The sequence below is a fragment of the Bos indicus x Bos taurus genome, chromosome 6 (assembly GCF_003369695.1).
Source record: "Bos indicus x Bos taurus breed Angus x Brahman F1 hybrid chromosome 6, Bos_hybrid_MaternalHap_v2.0, whole genome shotgun sequence".
Taxonomy (NCBI): Eukaryota; Metazoa; Chordata; class Mammalia; order Artiodactyla; family Bovidae; genus Bos; species Bos indicus x Bos taurus.
The window spans coordinates 101,837,408-101,852,976 of record NC_040081.1 but is presented as its reverse complement, the minus strand read 5'-3'; the positions used below and the strand labels follow the sequence as shown (position 1 = coordinate 101,852,976).

General features: G+C 42.6%; 1 protein-coding gene across 2 annotated transcripts in view; it reads left to right on the top strand.

The window, feature by feature from the left end:
* The first annotated feature begins 944 nt into the window (after positions 1 to 944).
* HSD17B11 (hydroxysteroid 17-beta dehydrogenase 11) overlaps positions 945 to 15,569 on the top strand; it is a 49,466-nt gene continuing 34,841 nt past the window's right edge. For both annotated transcript variants that reach the window (XM_027544983.1, XM_027544982.1), the window contains exons 1-2: positions 945 to 1,320; positions 12,425 to 12,532. In XM_027544983.1, coding sequence (XP_027400784.1) covers positions 1,063 to 1,320; positions 12,425 to 12,532 — 366 coding nt within the window. In that variant the 5' untranslated portion in view covers positions 945 to 1,062. The remainder of the gene's footprint in view (positions 1,321 to 12,424; positions 12,533 to 15,569) is intronic.

Here is a 15,569-nt window from a genome sequence, read left to right as displayed (position 1 = left end):
TACTCACACACACCAGCTACTAAACAAGATTACACAGGTAATCTTTAGGCAAGGTGATCTTCTTCCCACTTTATTATTTATCTGGGGGCAATGATGTTTTTAACCTGGATAAAGATACAATAACTAAAGCATAATATATGTTTTTTGCAAGTTCTAATAGATGGAGTGAAAAAACAAACAAACAAAAAGAACAAAAACCTTATCCAAATCCTGTTCTTTCTTGTGGAAACAGTCTTCCCAGATATGATCAGAATGTTCCTGGGGCTTGATTATTGCTGCCCTTGAAAGGACAAAACTTCCTCGTCCTCCAGAAACCTGTGCAGAGTTCAAACTGAAATCTGGTATAGCGTCCTTTTCTCAGCCAGCAAGAACAATTGGCCTTCTCCCGAGATTCCTTTTAAACAAGAAACCACATCCGCATCCCTTAACCAGGGTGGAACGTGAACGTGAAGTAGTACAGTCGTGTCCGACTCTTTGCGACCCCATGGACTGTAGCCTACCAAGCTCCTCTGTCCATGAGATTTTCCAAGCAATAGAACTGGAGTGGATCGCCATTTCTTTCTCCAGGGGATCTTCCCAACCAGGGATCGAACCCAGGTGTCCCGCATCGTAGACAGACGCTTTACTGTCTGAGCCACCGGGAAAGTCCTAACCAGGGTGGGGGAACCGTCAAGTTTCAAGAAAGCCTCTGGACTGAGGACACTGGCAGTTATCCTTGTAACTTTAAAAGGAATTGATCACATTTACCAAAACAAGTGGCAACTAACCCTCCAAGGTCAGCCCGCGAGACCAAGAGAAGGTGAGGAAAAGATAAGCCTGGAGGCGCACCCACAACTAGAAGCTTCGCTCTTGGCTGGGTTTTGTCCCTCCCAGATTTCTGAGCTGGCGAGCAGTCTCTCCGCACTGCAGCCTGAGCCAATTGCCAAAGACCTAGCCAAGCCCAGCCCAGCGGAAGGAGCGGTTTCGGAGTTGTTTGTTTCTCTGCGATAAAGGAGCCCTTCCTTGTTCTCGCTTTTGTGCTCGCCAGTCTTTAACGGAACGGTCTCCCAGAAGCAATTTAGAATGACTGGTAAAACGAAATACACCCAAAGCTCGCAGCAACAAAAAAGGATACAGTTCTTTCTGGCCAGCTTCCTGCTTCTGCCCTTTCTGCTCGTCTGCATCGTAGAGTCTCTCCTGAAGCTTTTTATTCCTAAGAAGAGAAAATCAGTCACCGGAGAGATTGTCCTTATTACCGGAGCTGGACACGGTATTGGCAGGCAGACTGCCTACGAATTTGCCAAACTTAAGTGCAAGCTGGTCCTGTGGGATATAAATAAGGTAATAGTGCTTCCTGTGTTTTACTTTCTAGTTCCTTTGATCTGTGGTGCATTTTGCTGGCAACAGCCCCTTACAGCATTTCTGTTAAGTAGGTAGGAAATAGAAGGGGGAAAACATACTCAATGTGTTGATGTTCACATGATAAACGAACCTAGAGGATGTAAGATTTCCAGGTACTGCTTATCACTAATTTGACATTGTAAATTTATCTTCAGTTCAGTTCAGCTGCTCAGACATGTCCAACTCTTTAAACCTGATTTCACTAATCCCTCTGGCTTTTATTTTTTGACTGCTGGGCAGCATGTGGGATATTCCCCAACCAGGGATCAAACTTGTGCCCCAAATAGGGATCAAACCTGTGCCCTCTACATCGGGAGGGTGGGGTCTTAATTATTGGACCACCAGGGAAGTCCCTGATCCCTCTATCTTACCCTGTAGGAAAAGTCATAGTTTTAGCTGGTGTATTAAAAAAGAGGTTTGCACCTATTAAGAGAAAAATCTTACGGTTACTAAGTACGTTTAAAAGATACCCAACAGAAAGCAACGTTACTCTGTCATAGTAATTTCCAAGAGAAATTTTGAAATCACCTTTTAGTTAAAAACAATGAAAAAAAAAAAACCAACTTTCAATGTAATTCCCAGAAAAGGTGTACCCGAAGGAAGGGAGATGGACTTAGACTCTTACCTTTTATTATTTGACCAGTGTTGGATGGACAAAGGGGTTTGGGAGAGCCACACGATGCCAAGAAACACCATCCCTTACACAATATCCAATGCTATAAATGAATTCAGGGGGCCGAGAGCTAACCTGGCTTCCCTGGTGACTCAGAGGAAAAGAATCCACCTGAAATGCAGTAGCCGCAGGAGACGTGGGCTCAATACCTGAGTGGGGAATATCCCTTGGAGGAGGGCATGGCAATCCACCCCAATATTCTTGCCTAGAGAATTCCATGGACAGAGGAGCCTGGCAGGCTACAGTTTATAGGGTCAAAAAGGGTCTGACAAAACTGAAGCAACTTAACACACGTGCACAAGAGCTACCCAGTGAGTGACTGAGATGCCATCAACAAATACCGTTCACTGTCTGTTGCCCAGATGTTAAGAACACAGTGGCAAGCAAGAGATAGAGTCCTCTGCTCTCAATCTCATAGGGAAATAAACATAAATAATTACATGTGAGTGAAAGGTAGAAACTAGGCCCAACCTCCTCTGGACGTGGTCACAGCAGTAAGCGGCAGGCAGAGTGGTGTGGTCAGATGAACTCCACACTTCATGGCTAACTTACTCAGCATCGTGGGTAGCTTCCTAGAGCCTTAGGTTCCTTTACTGCAAAAGCAATAAAATAAGCATACTTTCCTTGGAGGGATGGGAAATAAATAACACACACAAAGCATGTAGTGCAGTGTCTGCCACGTGGTTAACACACTAAGTGTTAGTTATTCCGCCACATAATGAAGTTTAAGCTAAAGTTCAAAGATGTATGAGTTTGCTTATGCGTCTGGGTTCGTGACTCCCAGAGCCTGGTGCTAGTTTGTACGAACCTTTTTCTAATCTGGAGTGAAGTATATTTGGTGGTGGTAGTTTAGTCGCTAAGTCGTGTCCGACTCTTTCGACCCCACAGACTGTAGCCTGCCAGGCTCCTCTGTCCGTGGGATTCTACAGGCAACAATACTGGAGTGGGTTGCCATTTCCTTCTCCATTACTCAACAAATATTTATTGAGCACCTACTATCTGCCAGACACTGTTCTAATGCAGAACTGAGGATACAGCAGTGAGGAAAACGTTATGAGCTAGGGACAATAAACACTATATACTAAAATACGTAATTGTTGGATGTTGTTAAGTACAACTGAAAAATAAAACGTGAAAGGGGATAGGGACTCTGCCTGTACTGTGGGGATGGCAGAGGTGGGAGTGTTGATCTTATTCAGAAGGCCTCACCAAGATGGAGGCAGTTGAGTCAAAGTCAGAAGAGGCTGAGGATACAGTGAGTCCCTGGGTTATCTCTGCAGAGAGGGATCCACAAAGGCAAAGCCTGGCACAGAAGGGAGAGAAGTGAAAGAAAGCTCTGTGCTCCTGTTTGGGTGCAATAGTAAATATTAGCCACCAGCCACTTGTGGCTGTTGAGTGTTTGAAATGTGACCTGGCAGAATTAGGATGTGCTTTAGGTACGCATGGCTTCCCTGGTGGCTCAGACGGTAAAGAATCTGCCTGTAATACAGGAGACTAGGGTTTAATCCCTGGGTCGGGAAGATCCCCTGGAGAAGGAAATGGCAACCCACTCCGGTACTCTTGCCTAGAAAATCCCATGGATGGAGGAGCCTGGTAGCCTACAGTTCATGGGGTTGCAAAGTTATATAAAATGAACTAAATTAAAAAAATTTTAATGTGCTACTAGAACAGTTAAAATTAAATATATGTGGCTCACATTATATTTCTGTGGGATGGCTCTGGTCTAGAAACTGAAGGAACAGCAGCTTCAATCATGAAGGTTCCTGTAGGCCATTTGTGCTTCAGCTTTTACTAGGGAAGCCAGTGGAGCGTTTGGAACCCAGTTTCTTTGAAGAGGTTTCTCTGGCTGCTGGGTTGCAGGGAAAGCAGATAGGAGACTATCCAGGTAAGAGATGGGCTTCCCTAGTGGCTCAGCTGGTAAAGAATCCACCTGCAATGTAGGAGACCTGGGTTCAATCCCCTGGGTTGGAAAGATCCCCTGGAGAAGGGAACCACTACCCATTCCAGTATTCTGGCCTGGAGAATTCCATGGACCCCATAGTCCATGGGATTGAAAAGAGTCAGACACGACTGAGCAACTTTCACTTCACTTCAGGTAAGAGATAATGTCGGCTTGTCAGACCCGGCTGGTAGTAGCAGAAGTGGTCAGAAAATTAAGGATAATATAGGGAGCATGTATTATGTTAAATTCATTTAATTTAAATAATTTATCTTTTACTTTCAGATTATGTTCTTTTTACTCTTTGGTGGATTATGTATAGTTGTTAGGGGAAGCACACTGATTGAAACCGCCCACCCTGGCCAGGCACCATAGTAACCATTTGCATGAGTTGTTTTATGACAGGAGATCCTGATAAGGAATAGGGAACTAATAAGCCACCACTAACCGGAAGAGTTCAGGGAAGGTTAAAAGGAGACACCGAGTGTCTGTCCACTTCCCAGAATCCCTCTTGCTAGCATCCATCTTCGCTGAGCAATGCGTGCGCCACCAGAAAAGACTCTGAATTAGAATGATTGGCCAAAGACCACCCGGAAACTAATCTTATCACCATAAAACCCGAGACTGCGAGCCACACGGCAGAGCAGCTCTCCTGGGTTCCCTTACCCTACTGCTCTCCACCCGGATGCCCTTTCCCAATAAAATCTCTTGCTTTGTCAGCACATGTGTCTCCTCGGACAATTCATTTCCAACTGTTAGACAAGGCCCTGGAAGGGGTCCCCCTTCCTGCAACATACAGATATGAATCTATTGTTCAGTCACTCAGTCATATCCAACTCTTTGCAATCCCATGGACTGCAGCACGCCAGGCTTCCCTATTCCTTCACTATCTCCAGGGGCTTGCTCAAACTCATATCCATTGAGTTGATGATGCCATACAACCATCTCATCCTCTGTCATCCCCTTCTATCTATATATATCTATTTATTTAATGAAATTATAGTGATCGTAAATATAAATAGCTGCTGTGTTAGTTTTTAACATCCTTAATTGGCTAAATAAAATTTTGACAGTCCTAGTTCTGTATATTCACCCATCTACTTTTCATGGAGCTTACAGATTTTAAAATTATGAAAGTCTGAGAACACTAAATCTGACTGGGGAAGGAGAGTAGGTGGAAATTTCAAGCAGGCCAGGCAGCAGAACCTGGAGAGGTAAAACTCTGGACTGGTAGATCTGTGGAGAATGAGAAAGAATGTCAAAGAGAGTTTAAGATTGTTTTAGGACCCAATTGAAAGGGTAGGGAGGGGCCATATCAAATGCTTTTCACCTGTTGCTGCTGCTGCTAAGTCGTTTCAGTCGTATCCGACTCTGTGCAACCCCATAGATGGCAGCCCACCAGGCTCCCCCATCCCTGGGATTCTCCAGGCAAGAATACTGAAGTGGGTTGCCATTTCCTTCTCTAATGCATGAAAGTGAAAAGTGAAAATGAAGTCACTCAGTTGTGTCCGACTCTTAGCAACCCCATTGCAGCCTACCAGGCTCCTCCATCCATGGGATTTTCCAGGCAAGAGTACTGGAGTGGGGTGCCATTGCTTTTCACCTAGGGAACAAAGATTGTTCCCGGGGCAATTTCAAGGGTTAACTCAAGTGGCAAGGATAACAATCTCCAACTCTCCAACTGTCTCCAAGTCTCCAACAATCTCCAGCTCTCCAACAGTCTCCAACAATATCCATCTCAGAATGTGAGGGACAGAGGTCTTCATATTCATCATGAAGTCTACAAAAGAATTTGAATTTAGGGAGGGATTGAGGATGCCTTCTCCTTTTTTATTCTGAGGCTAACACCATGAATGATTCATTCTGTTTTATGCAGATAATCCCATACTTCTTTTTTCTTTTGACTGCACTGCACAGCAAGTGGGATCTTAATTCCCCAACCAGGGATCCAACCGGCGCCACCTTCATTGGAAGGTGAAGAGTTTTAGCTAGACCACCCGGGAAGTTCCAGTCTATTATTTCCTGACCATTCTCAACCCCATACTTGGTTAGGGAAGCTTGGAAAGATAGATTTACAATAAGGAGTGAGCACATAGTATATATCAGACAGCAAATTAAAAAGCAGAGACATCACTTTGCCGACGAAAATCCGTATAGTCAAAGCTATAGTTTTTCCGGTAGTCATATACAGATGTGAAAGTTGGACTGTAAAGAAGGTTGAGCACCGAAAAATTGATGCTTTTGAATTGTGGTCCTGGAGAAGACTCTTGAGAGTCCTTTGGACAGCAACAAGATCAAACCAGTCAATTCTAAAGGAAATCACCCCTGACTATTCATTGGAAGGACTGATGCTGAAGCTGAAGCTCCAGTACTTTGGCCACCTGGTGCTTAGAGCCAACACATTGGAAAAGACCCTGATGCTGGGAAAATTGAGACCAGGAGAAGAGGGCAACAGAAGATGAAATGGTTGGATGGCATCACCAACTCAATGGTCATGAGTTTGAGCACACTCCAGGAGATAGTGAAGGACAGGGAAGCCTGGCGTGCTGCAGTTAATGGGGTTGCCAAGAGCCTCATAAATGACTGAGCAACTGAACAACAACAACAAAAATTTTTTTGAATGATAAAGTGTATTAATGAAGAATTGGAAAATAGTATTAGAAAGAATCAGAAAAACATTATGGTTAGTCATCTAGGTAATAGGCAGAAGGTTTTAGTACTGGGGATAGAGGGCAAAGAGTGATTCACGAAGACTAAAGAAGAGCCCAGGATTTAAATTTGAGAACTGAATTCAATACATCAGGGCAAAAAAGGTTACCAAGGGAAATCCTGAAAAATGATGAGGAGTTCCACTGTGCTGAGAAAAATGTTAGGGAAGGAATGCATTCTTTCTGCAAGTCTGCTTGTTTTTTATTTTTATTTTTTCAATGTGGAATCTTAGTTTCCTGATCAGGGATTGAACCTGACCCTCCTGCAGTAGAAGCACTGACTCTTAACCACTGGGCTGCCAGCAGAGTCCCAATATTTTTTCTTTCTATTTTTTTCTTTTTTTGGTCTTTAAGTTTTTATTTCTAGCTCTAGATTATTCTACATGCTGTACAATATGACTTTGTATGAATCTTCTAAAATTTAGTTCTCTAGTCACACAGTGATGAATATTTGGAGTTGTTTTCATTTTTTTCTTAATTCTCTGCAAATAATGCTACACTGCAAACTATTGTTCATGTCTTCCTGCATATAACACCACAAGAATGTGATGCAAATATCAGTCCCAACTATCAAAAGAAGTTTATGTCAGTTATTCAGTTAAATATTCAGCGGACATTAATGATTTACTATTAGGGCTTCTCACGTGGCTCAGTGGTAGAGAATCTACCTGCCAGTGCAGGAGACATAGGAGATTTGAGTTTGATCCCTGGGTCAGGAAGATTCCCTGGAGTAGCAAATGGCAACCCACTCCAGTATTCTTGCTGGGAAATCCCATGGACAGAGGAGCCTGGGAGGCTACCATCCAGGGGGTCACAAAGAGTTAGACATGACTTAGCAACTGAGCGTGCAATAAACCTGGACACTGTCTAAAATTTTTTTCTGGAGGAATTCAGAACTTAAATTTGTTGCATACTTCAGAAGGGGTAGAAAGGAGACCTAGGCCCTAAGAGAGGAAGACCAAGGAAATTTAGGAAAAGTGAGGCTGCAGATGTAAATAAAGGAAGGACCTCTTTGCCTCTACACACTGTCCACTGACAGAGAAAGCCAACCAGTAATGAGCAAATCTCTGAAAATAAAATAAATAGTAAATGGATTTTATTATAAAATTTGCTCCAAATAAGACCTGAATCTTATAAAGGTAAGACCCACCACCCCTGCCCCACCCCCCAAATCAGTCAATATGCTTTTTATCCTTTTTTTTTAAATCGTGGTAATATATATATAACATAAATTTTTTCATTTTAGCAATTTTTAAGTACAGTGGCATTAAGTATTAATACATTCATAAATGTCAAGCAATGATCTCTATTGCCCATCTCTAGAACTTTTGCATCATCCCAAATGGTAACTCTACCATTAAACACATTCTTCCCACTTCTCTCTCCCCTAGCCCCTGGTAGCCACCATTCTACTTTCTATCTCTGTGAATTTGACTCCTCTAGGTAGCTTGCTGCTGCTAAGTCACTTCAGTCGTGTCTGACTCTGTGTGACCTCATAGATGGCAGCCCACCAGGCTCCCCTGTCCCTGGGATTCTCCAGGCAAGAACACTGGAGTGGGTTGCCATTTCCATTTCCAATGCATGAAAGTGAAAAGTGAAAGGGAAGTCACTCAGTCATGTCCAACTCTTCGCAACCCCATGGACTGCAGCCTGATAACTGGAATTATATAATATTTGACCATTTGTATCTGGCTTATTTCCCTTAGCTTAATATCCTCAAGATTCAGCCATTTTGTAGCATGTGTCAAAATTTTATTCCTTTTGCAGGGTAAATAGTATTCCATCATATGTATATTCCACATTAATAAAATATACTTTTCAGGAAAGTGTTAAAAGCTGACTGTTAGATACAGGAAAGTAACCTAAGGGTTGTTTAGTTGCTAAGTCCTGTCCATCAAGAATACTGGAGTGGGTTACCATTTCCTTCCCCAGGAGATCTTCCCTACCCAGGGATTAAACTCACATCTCCTGCGTTGGCAGAAGGATTCTTTACTACTGAGCCATTTGGGAAGCCCAAGATAAGGGTTATCTGAGATATTTCTTTGTTTTTGCTTGTTATTTTTTCCTTTGGCTATGCTGCTTGGTTCGTAGGATCTTAGTTCCCGGACCAGGAATCAAACCGGACCGTGGCAGTAAAAGCGCCAAGTTTTGACCACTGGGCTGCCAGGGAATTCCTCCTGAGCTTCTTGATGTCTCTTTGGGAGTAAGTGCTCCTCAGCACAATAAACTATTGAGTACAATTTGTGTAGGAGATTTCGGCAAAGGGAAAACACCCTGTTTCCTTTAACTGCCCCAATATGTTCACCGCACAAACTGCTACTTTTTTCCTTAGCTGTCCAAATTTGGTTTTTCTGCAAGAGCAATTGCTGTTTCCCAGCAAATTTGCACACAGGTGTTCTGTTTACCCATTTCCCCCTGGAAAAATGTAGTAAATTCTGTTACTGCATTTACTGAGGTCAGTGTAGTAAGCCTGTCCACTCGTGTACTAGCTGAAAATAGTCTGGGCATACAGGTCACAGACCGAACCTCTCCCCAGGGTGTCTTTTGAGACATTCTTCATAGAAAAGTTAAACAGTGGATCAAGAGCAAGCCAACAAACAAGCAAAGACAGAAACAAAGACAGGGACTTCCGCGGTGGTCCAGTGGTTAAGACCCTGCCTTTCTAGTGTGAGGTCACAGGTTCCATCTCTGGTCAGGGAACCTGGATCCTAGCTCACTTCGTTGCTTCTTTTGGTGAGGCAAAAAACAGAACCCTACCATCTGATCCTGAATTTAAGGTGGCTCAAAAGCAATGCCCCCACTTGAGATCATCATTGCTTGTCTCAAATCTGCTCTCTTGTGATTGCCAGCTGACATGTAGCCAAGGACCAAAACTGAAAATTAAGGCATCAGCCTTGATTCCCTCCCACCTTTTTCATCCAGTCACCAAATCCTGATGCTTTTGCCTCCTGGAGATACATTTTAAAGATTATTTTCTTCTCTACACCCTTTCAACTGGAACCACAATTCAAACGTGTATCATCTGTTCTGAAACTGCCTGCTAACTTTTCTCTCTTCCTTCAGTATTGACCCCTAAAGTCTGTCCTCTGTACATTTTTTTTAACAAGTTTATTTGGCTGTGTCGTGTCTTCATTGCAGCACGTGGGGTCTTTGTTGCATCATGGGGGGTCTTTCGTTGTGGCTTACAGACACAGGTTCAGTAGTTGCGACAGGCGTGCTTAGTTTCTTCTCCACATGTGGGATCTTCGTTCCCCAACCAGGAATTGAACCCTTGTGCCCTGCATTGTAAGGCTGATTCTTAACCACTGGACCACCAGGGAGGTCCCTATCCTCCATACATTAGAAAGAGTAATCAATAGAATACACAAATTCGATTCTGTAATTTAATCAGTGGTTCTACACTAACTTTTTGGATAAAATGTAATACGATATCTATTGCCCTTTAATCTGGACTCTTGCTGGCCTTGAACATTATGACCCAACAACAACAGTCTGCTGGTGCTTATCTTGTAGGACCTTTCTCCTGCCAGCCCTGTGCTTACACTGCTGACATGCCCTTTCCCCTCTTTTTACCTGCCTGCTCTCCTCACCAGCTCAGGGGCCTCTTCTAGAATGACATTGCACATTCCTCCTCCTTATTCCCATAACTCTCTTTATTTTATTATACTTAACACAATAATTTAGTTTGAACCATATGAACTGCCAATATTGAGTCCTTTATTCCAAAGAAGTAGCAATTTCGTATGGTCCTACCTAAATGTTAGGGCTTTCCTGGTGGCTCAGACAGTAAAGAATCCACTTGCAATGCAGGAGACCCAAGTTCAATCCCTGGGTCGGGAAGATCCCCTAGAGAAGGGAATGACAACCCACTCCAGTATTCTTGCCTGGAGAATCCCATGGACAAAGAAGCCTGGTGGGCTACAGACCATGGAGTCACAAAGAGTCAGGTATGACTAAGGAGCTTAACACTACCTAAATGTTATACTTATTTTATGTTGTTTACTACACTGAAAATTCTTAAAGAGATAGGAATATCAGACCACCTGACCTGCCTCTTGAGAAACCTGTATGCAGGTCAGGAAGCAACAGTTAGAACTGGACATGGAACAACAGACTGGTTCCAAATAGGAAAAGGAGTTCGTCAAGGCTATATATTGTTACCCTGCTTATTTGAAGAGGAACTAAAAAACCTCTTGATGGAAGTGAAAGAGGAGGGTGAAAAAGTTGGCTTAAAGCTCAACATTGAGAAAACTAAGATCGTGGCATCTGGTCCCATCACTTCATGGGAAATAGATGGGGAAACAGTGGAAACAGTGGCAGACTTTATTTTGGGGGGCTCCAAAATCACTGCAGATGGTGATTGCAGCCATGAAATTAAAAGACGTTTACTCTTTAGAAGGAAAGTTATGACCAACCTAGATAGCATATTCAAAAGCAGAAGCATTACTTTGCTAACAAAGGTCCATCTAGTCAAGGCTATGGTTTTTCCAGTGGTCATGTATGGATGTGAGAGTTGGACTGTGAAGAAAGCTGAGTGCCAAAGAATTGATGCTTTTGAGCTGTGGTGTTGAAGAAGACTCTTGAGAGTCCCTTGGACTGCAAGGAGATCCAACCAGTCCATTCTGAAGGAGATCAGCCCTGGGATTTCTTTGGAAGGACTGATGCTGAAGCTGAAACTCCAGTACTTTGGCCACTTCATTCGAAGAGTTGACTCATTGGAAAAAACCCTGATGCTGGGAAGGATTGAAGGCAGGAGGAGAAGGGGATGACAGAGGATGAGATGGTTGGATGGCATCATCGACTCGATGGACATGGGTTTGGGTGAACTCCGGGAGTTGGTGATGGACAGGGAGGCCTGGCGTGCTGCGATTCATGGGATCACAAAGAGTTGGACACGACTGAGTGACTGAACTGAACTGAACTGAGCTTGCTGAAATCTGGACTTTATCTCACTCATATGTGTGTCTGCAGGTTCTGCCAAGCACAGTGACAATTAAAATGTTGGAGGAATGGATGACTGAATGAATGGATGAACTATAGTTAACTTATTATTTATGTATTTTGCAGCCAGAAAGTTGATATCCATGAATAGTTTTTAGTGACATAGAAAGAAATCTCAATATCATTTTTTAAAGCCTGATACAGAATACACAGGGCTTACCAGTTGGTGCTAGAGGTGAAGAACTCACCTCCCAATCAGGAGACATAGGAGATGAGGGTTCAATCCCTGGGTCAGGAGGATCCCCTGGAGGAGGGCATGGCAACCCACTCCAGTATTCTTTCCTGGAGAATCCCATGGACAGAAGAGCCTGGCAGGCTGCAGTCCATGGGGTCCCAACGAGTCGGACACGACTGAAGTGACTTAGCATGAACATGGCATCCACACATACATAGAGTCACAGAGTATGACACAACACTGTAAAGCAGCTATACTCCAGTAAAAATTACCTTTAAAAGAGTATGTGAAATTCATGAATGCATGCTCAGTATTTTAAGACTTTTGTCTTCTTTTAAAAGCTTGCTTTCAATTCAGTTCCAAATAAAGAGAAACTAGTTGTAGTACAGAGAGTGAAATGTGCCTATATCCCTGTCAAAAATACATCAGTTAAATTCTTGTCCAGTCCTAGACCAGAGAATCTGAATACCCTCAGCTGTTTTCAGCTGTGTGTATAATCTGCTCATGTCATTTATCTTGTTCTTCTTGCCCTTCGTTGCTTTTTGCAGCATGGACTTGAGGAAACAGCCACCGAATGCAAGAGACTGGGTGCAAAGGCTCATACCTTTGTGGTAGACTGTAGTAACCGAGAAGATATTTACAGCTCTGCAAAGAAGGTAAACTTCCTTTAAATTTGGTTCCAATCGTATCATGCCAGAACTGGGGAGGATTTGGGAGATGATGCAGTTATGATGTAGACAATGTAAACAGAAGTTTTGTGGTTCCTCCAAGGTTGTCCAGCGAGCCAGTGGCAGGCCCCGAACCTGGAACTGAGACTCCCAGACTGTAGTGTGTTCTGGAGTTTTCCGGGGAACTTGGTAAAAATAAATATGCACCCCGGGGACTTCCCTGGTGGCCCAGTGGTTGAGAATCTGCCTTGCAGTGCAGGGGACATGGGTTAGATCCTTGGTTGGGGAACAAAGATCCCACATGTCGTGAGGCACCTAATCCAGGGCGCTGCAACTACTGAGCCGTGCAGTCTGGAGCCAGCAGGCAACAAGAGAAAAGTCTGGTTTCACAACCAAGGCCCAAATGCAGCCAAATAGATAAGTATTTTTTAAAATATGTACACCAGAGGTTTTCTTGTAGTTGGCCAAGGGCTGAACCCGGGAATCTGCATGTTTAGCACCCTCCACACTTAAACTTTGCCCATCTAATTGTGCTGCAGGTGAATCTTTGATGACCTGCAAAATCACTGACGGGATCTTCTGAAGCTCAAAGAACTGGGTTAGTAAATTAGGATAAACCGAACTGTTTATCAGGCTTTGATCATATGTAAATCTACAAAAAGCTATGACAAACCTAGACAGCTTATTAAAAAGCAGAAACATCACTTTGCCAACATAGTCAGAGCTATGATTTTTCCAGTAGTCACGTACAGATGTGAGAGTTGGACCATAAAGAAGGCTGAGTGCCGAAGAATTGATGCTTTCTAGCTGTGGTGATGGAGAAGACTCTTGAGGGTCCCTTGGACTGCAAGGAGATCAAACCAGTCAATCCTAAAGGAAATCACCCTGAATATTCACTGAAAGGACTGACTCTGAAGCTGAAGCTCCAATACTTAGGCCACTAGATGCAAAGAGCCGACTCATTTGAAAAGACCCTGATGCTGGAAAAGATTGAGGGCAGAAGATGAAGGGGCCAACAGAGCACAAGATGCTTGGATGACATCACCAACTCCATGGTCATGAGTTTGAGCAAACTCCAGGAGATAGTGGAGGACAGGGAAGTCTGGCGTGCTGCAGTCCACGGGGGTTGCAGAGTCGGACATGACTTAGTGACTGAACAACAACAACAAACCTTTTTCTAGAAAGCTAGAAAGTTATTTTCCTCTTCTATATACAACCGAGATGTGCTACATATGTTAGGGTTTTACGCTGAATGCATTTATGCACATCCTTGTTAACTAATTACTGTAATGGTAGAAAGGTCATTTGGACCTGGGAAAATTCTTTAAAATATACATTCCTGGACCTCACCTCTAGATACTCTGATTCAGTACAGTATGAAGAGTCCAATTCTACTAGACTTCAGAATCTCTTTGTTTAGGAAATGTTAGATTTGGGAACCTTTTTACTCTCTCTTCATTTTTTTATTGGGCACACTGTGCGGCATGTGGGATCTTAGTTCCCCGACCAGGGAGCACACCCCTGCTCCCTGCTTTGAAAGCTAGGAGTCTTAGCCACTGGACTGCCAGGGAAGTCCCAACTTCTATTTTTAGATTTTAATTTTTACTTTCAAACGGATGCCTCTTTATCATTAGTGATGCCTGAGCTAAGTCAAAAGAATAAGTAGAATTTACCCAGGCAAGTGATGGGAAATGGCTTTCCCAGAAAAAGGTGCAGTGAGAGCAAGGCCTGTAGGTAAGAAATACCTGCATTTTGTTAAATATCTGTTAAACATTTGTTAAAAATGCAGATATTTTATCTGCATTTAACAATGACTGTTTTACTTAAGGTAACAGTGATTCTCCTTCATACAGATGAATGCTCTTTCAATTAATAGTAACTGTGCAACTTTGAGCAAGTTGCTTAACCTCTCTGTGCCTTTTTTCTTCATCATACACTTTAAATGGATGTGTTTATTATACTGAAGTTTATTATATAAAAGGTTTTTTAAAAATCAACAAACTTACAGTTTAAATATATAAGGTCTTTCTTTCTTTTTCCTCTGCCTAACTTTTCTCAATTACAACATGGGGATCGCAGCAGTATCTACTTCATAGGGATGTTATGAGGATTAACTGGATTAATGATGCAGACTTCTTAGAAAAGTACCTGGCACTTAGTAGCCACTTTGTAAGAATAGTTGTTAGTATTAATAGAATCATCAATCTAATAGAATCACCAATTAGTAGAATCGCCAGGACTATCTATGTAATTTTGTTATTGGCCATTGTTAAGGGGATTTACTAGTTACCTAAAATGGAATACACTGATTTCCAGACTTACCTGGGCAAAGGCTTTCTGGAAAAGATAGTTTTATTATTTGAACCTATTCCATGTGTTTTAATTATTGTGTTTTTACTAAAATTATTCCAAGATAAACTATATACTTAAGCAGAGTTTACACAATGGAGATGTGATTATCAGATATTTTGACATAGGCTTTTTAATGTAGCTCTTTTGGTTTTTATGCAACTTAAACAATTAAACTCTCAGCCTGCTTTTATTATTAAGAAATATTATTAAGAAATATTATTAAGAAATTAGGGTGGGATATTATGTGATGATGAGGAGCTCAAGGATGAAGATAAGGTCAAGAGTGTCATTGGCAATATAAAACAGTAATTTATATCTTGTCCCTGATGTGTGTGTGTGTGCTTGGTCATGTCTGACTCGGCAATGCTATGGACTATAGCCTGCCAGGCTCCTCTGTCTGTGGGATTTCCCAGGAGAGAATACTGGGGTGGGTTGCCATTTCCTTTTCCAAGGTATCTTTCTGACCCAAGGATCAAACCTGTGTCTCCTACATTTTAGGCAGATTCTTTACTGTCCGAGCCACAAGGGAAGTCATGAATTTATATCTTGATTCCTGTTACTTTGGAGGCATAATGGCAGCTTCCTCAGTTCAACCACACAAAATGTCCTGTTTTTCTCAATAACTTAGGGGCATTATTCTGAACAACAGTTTTTATATTGTGCTAGAGACGTG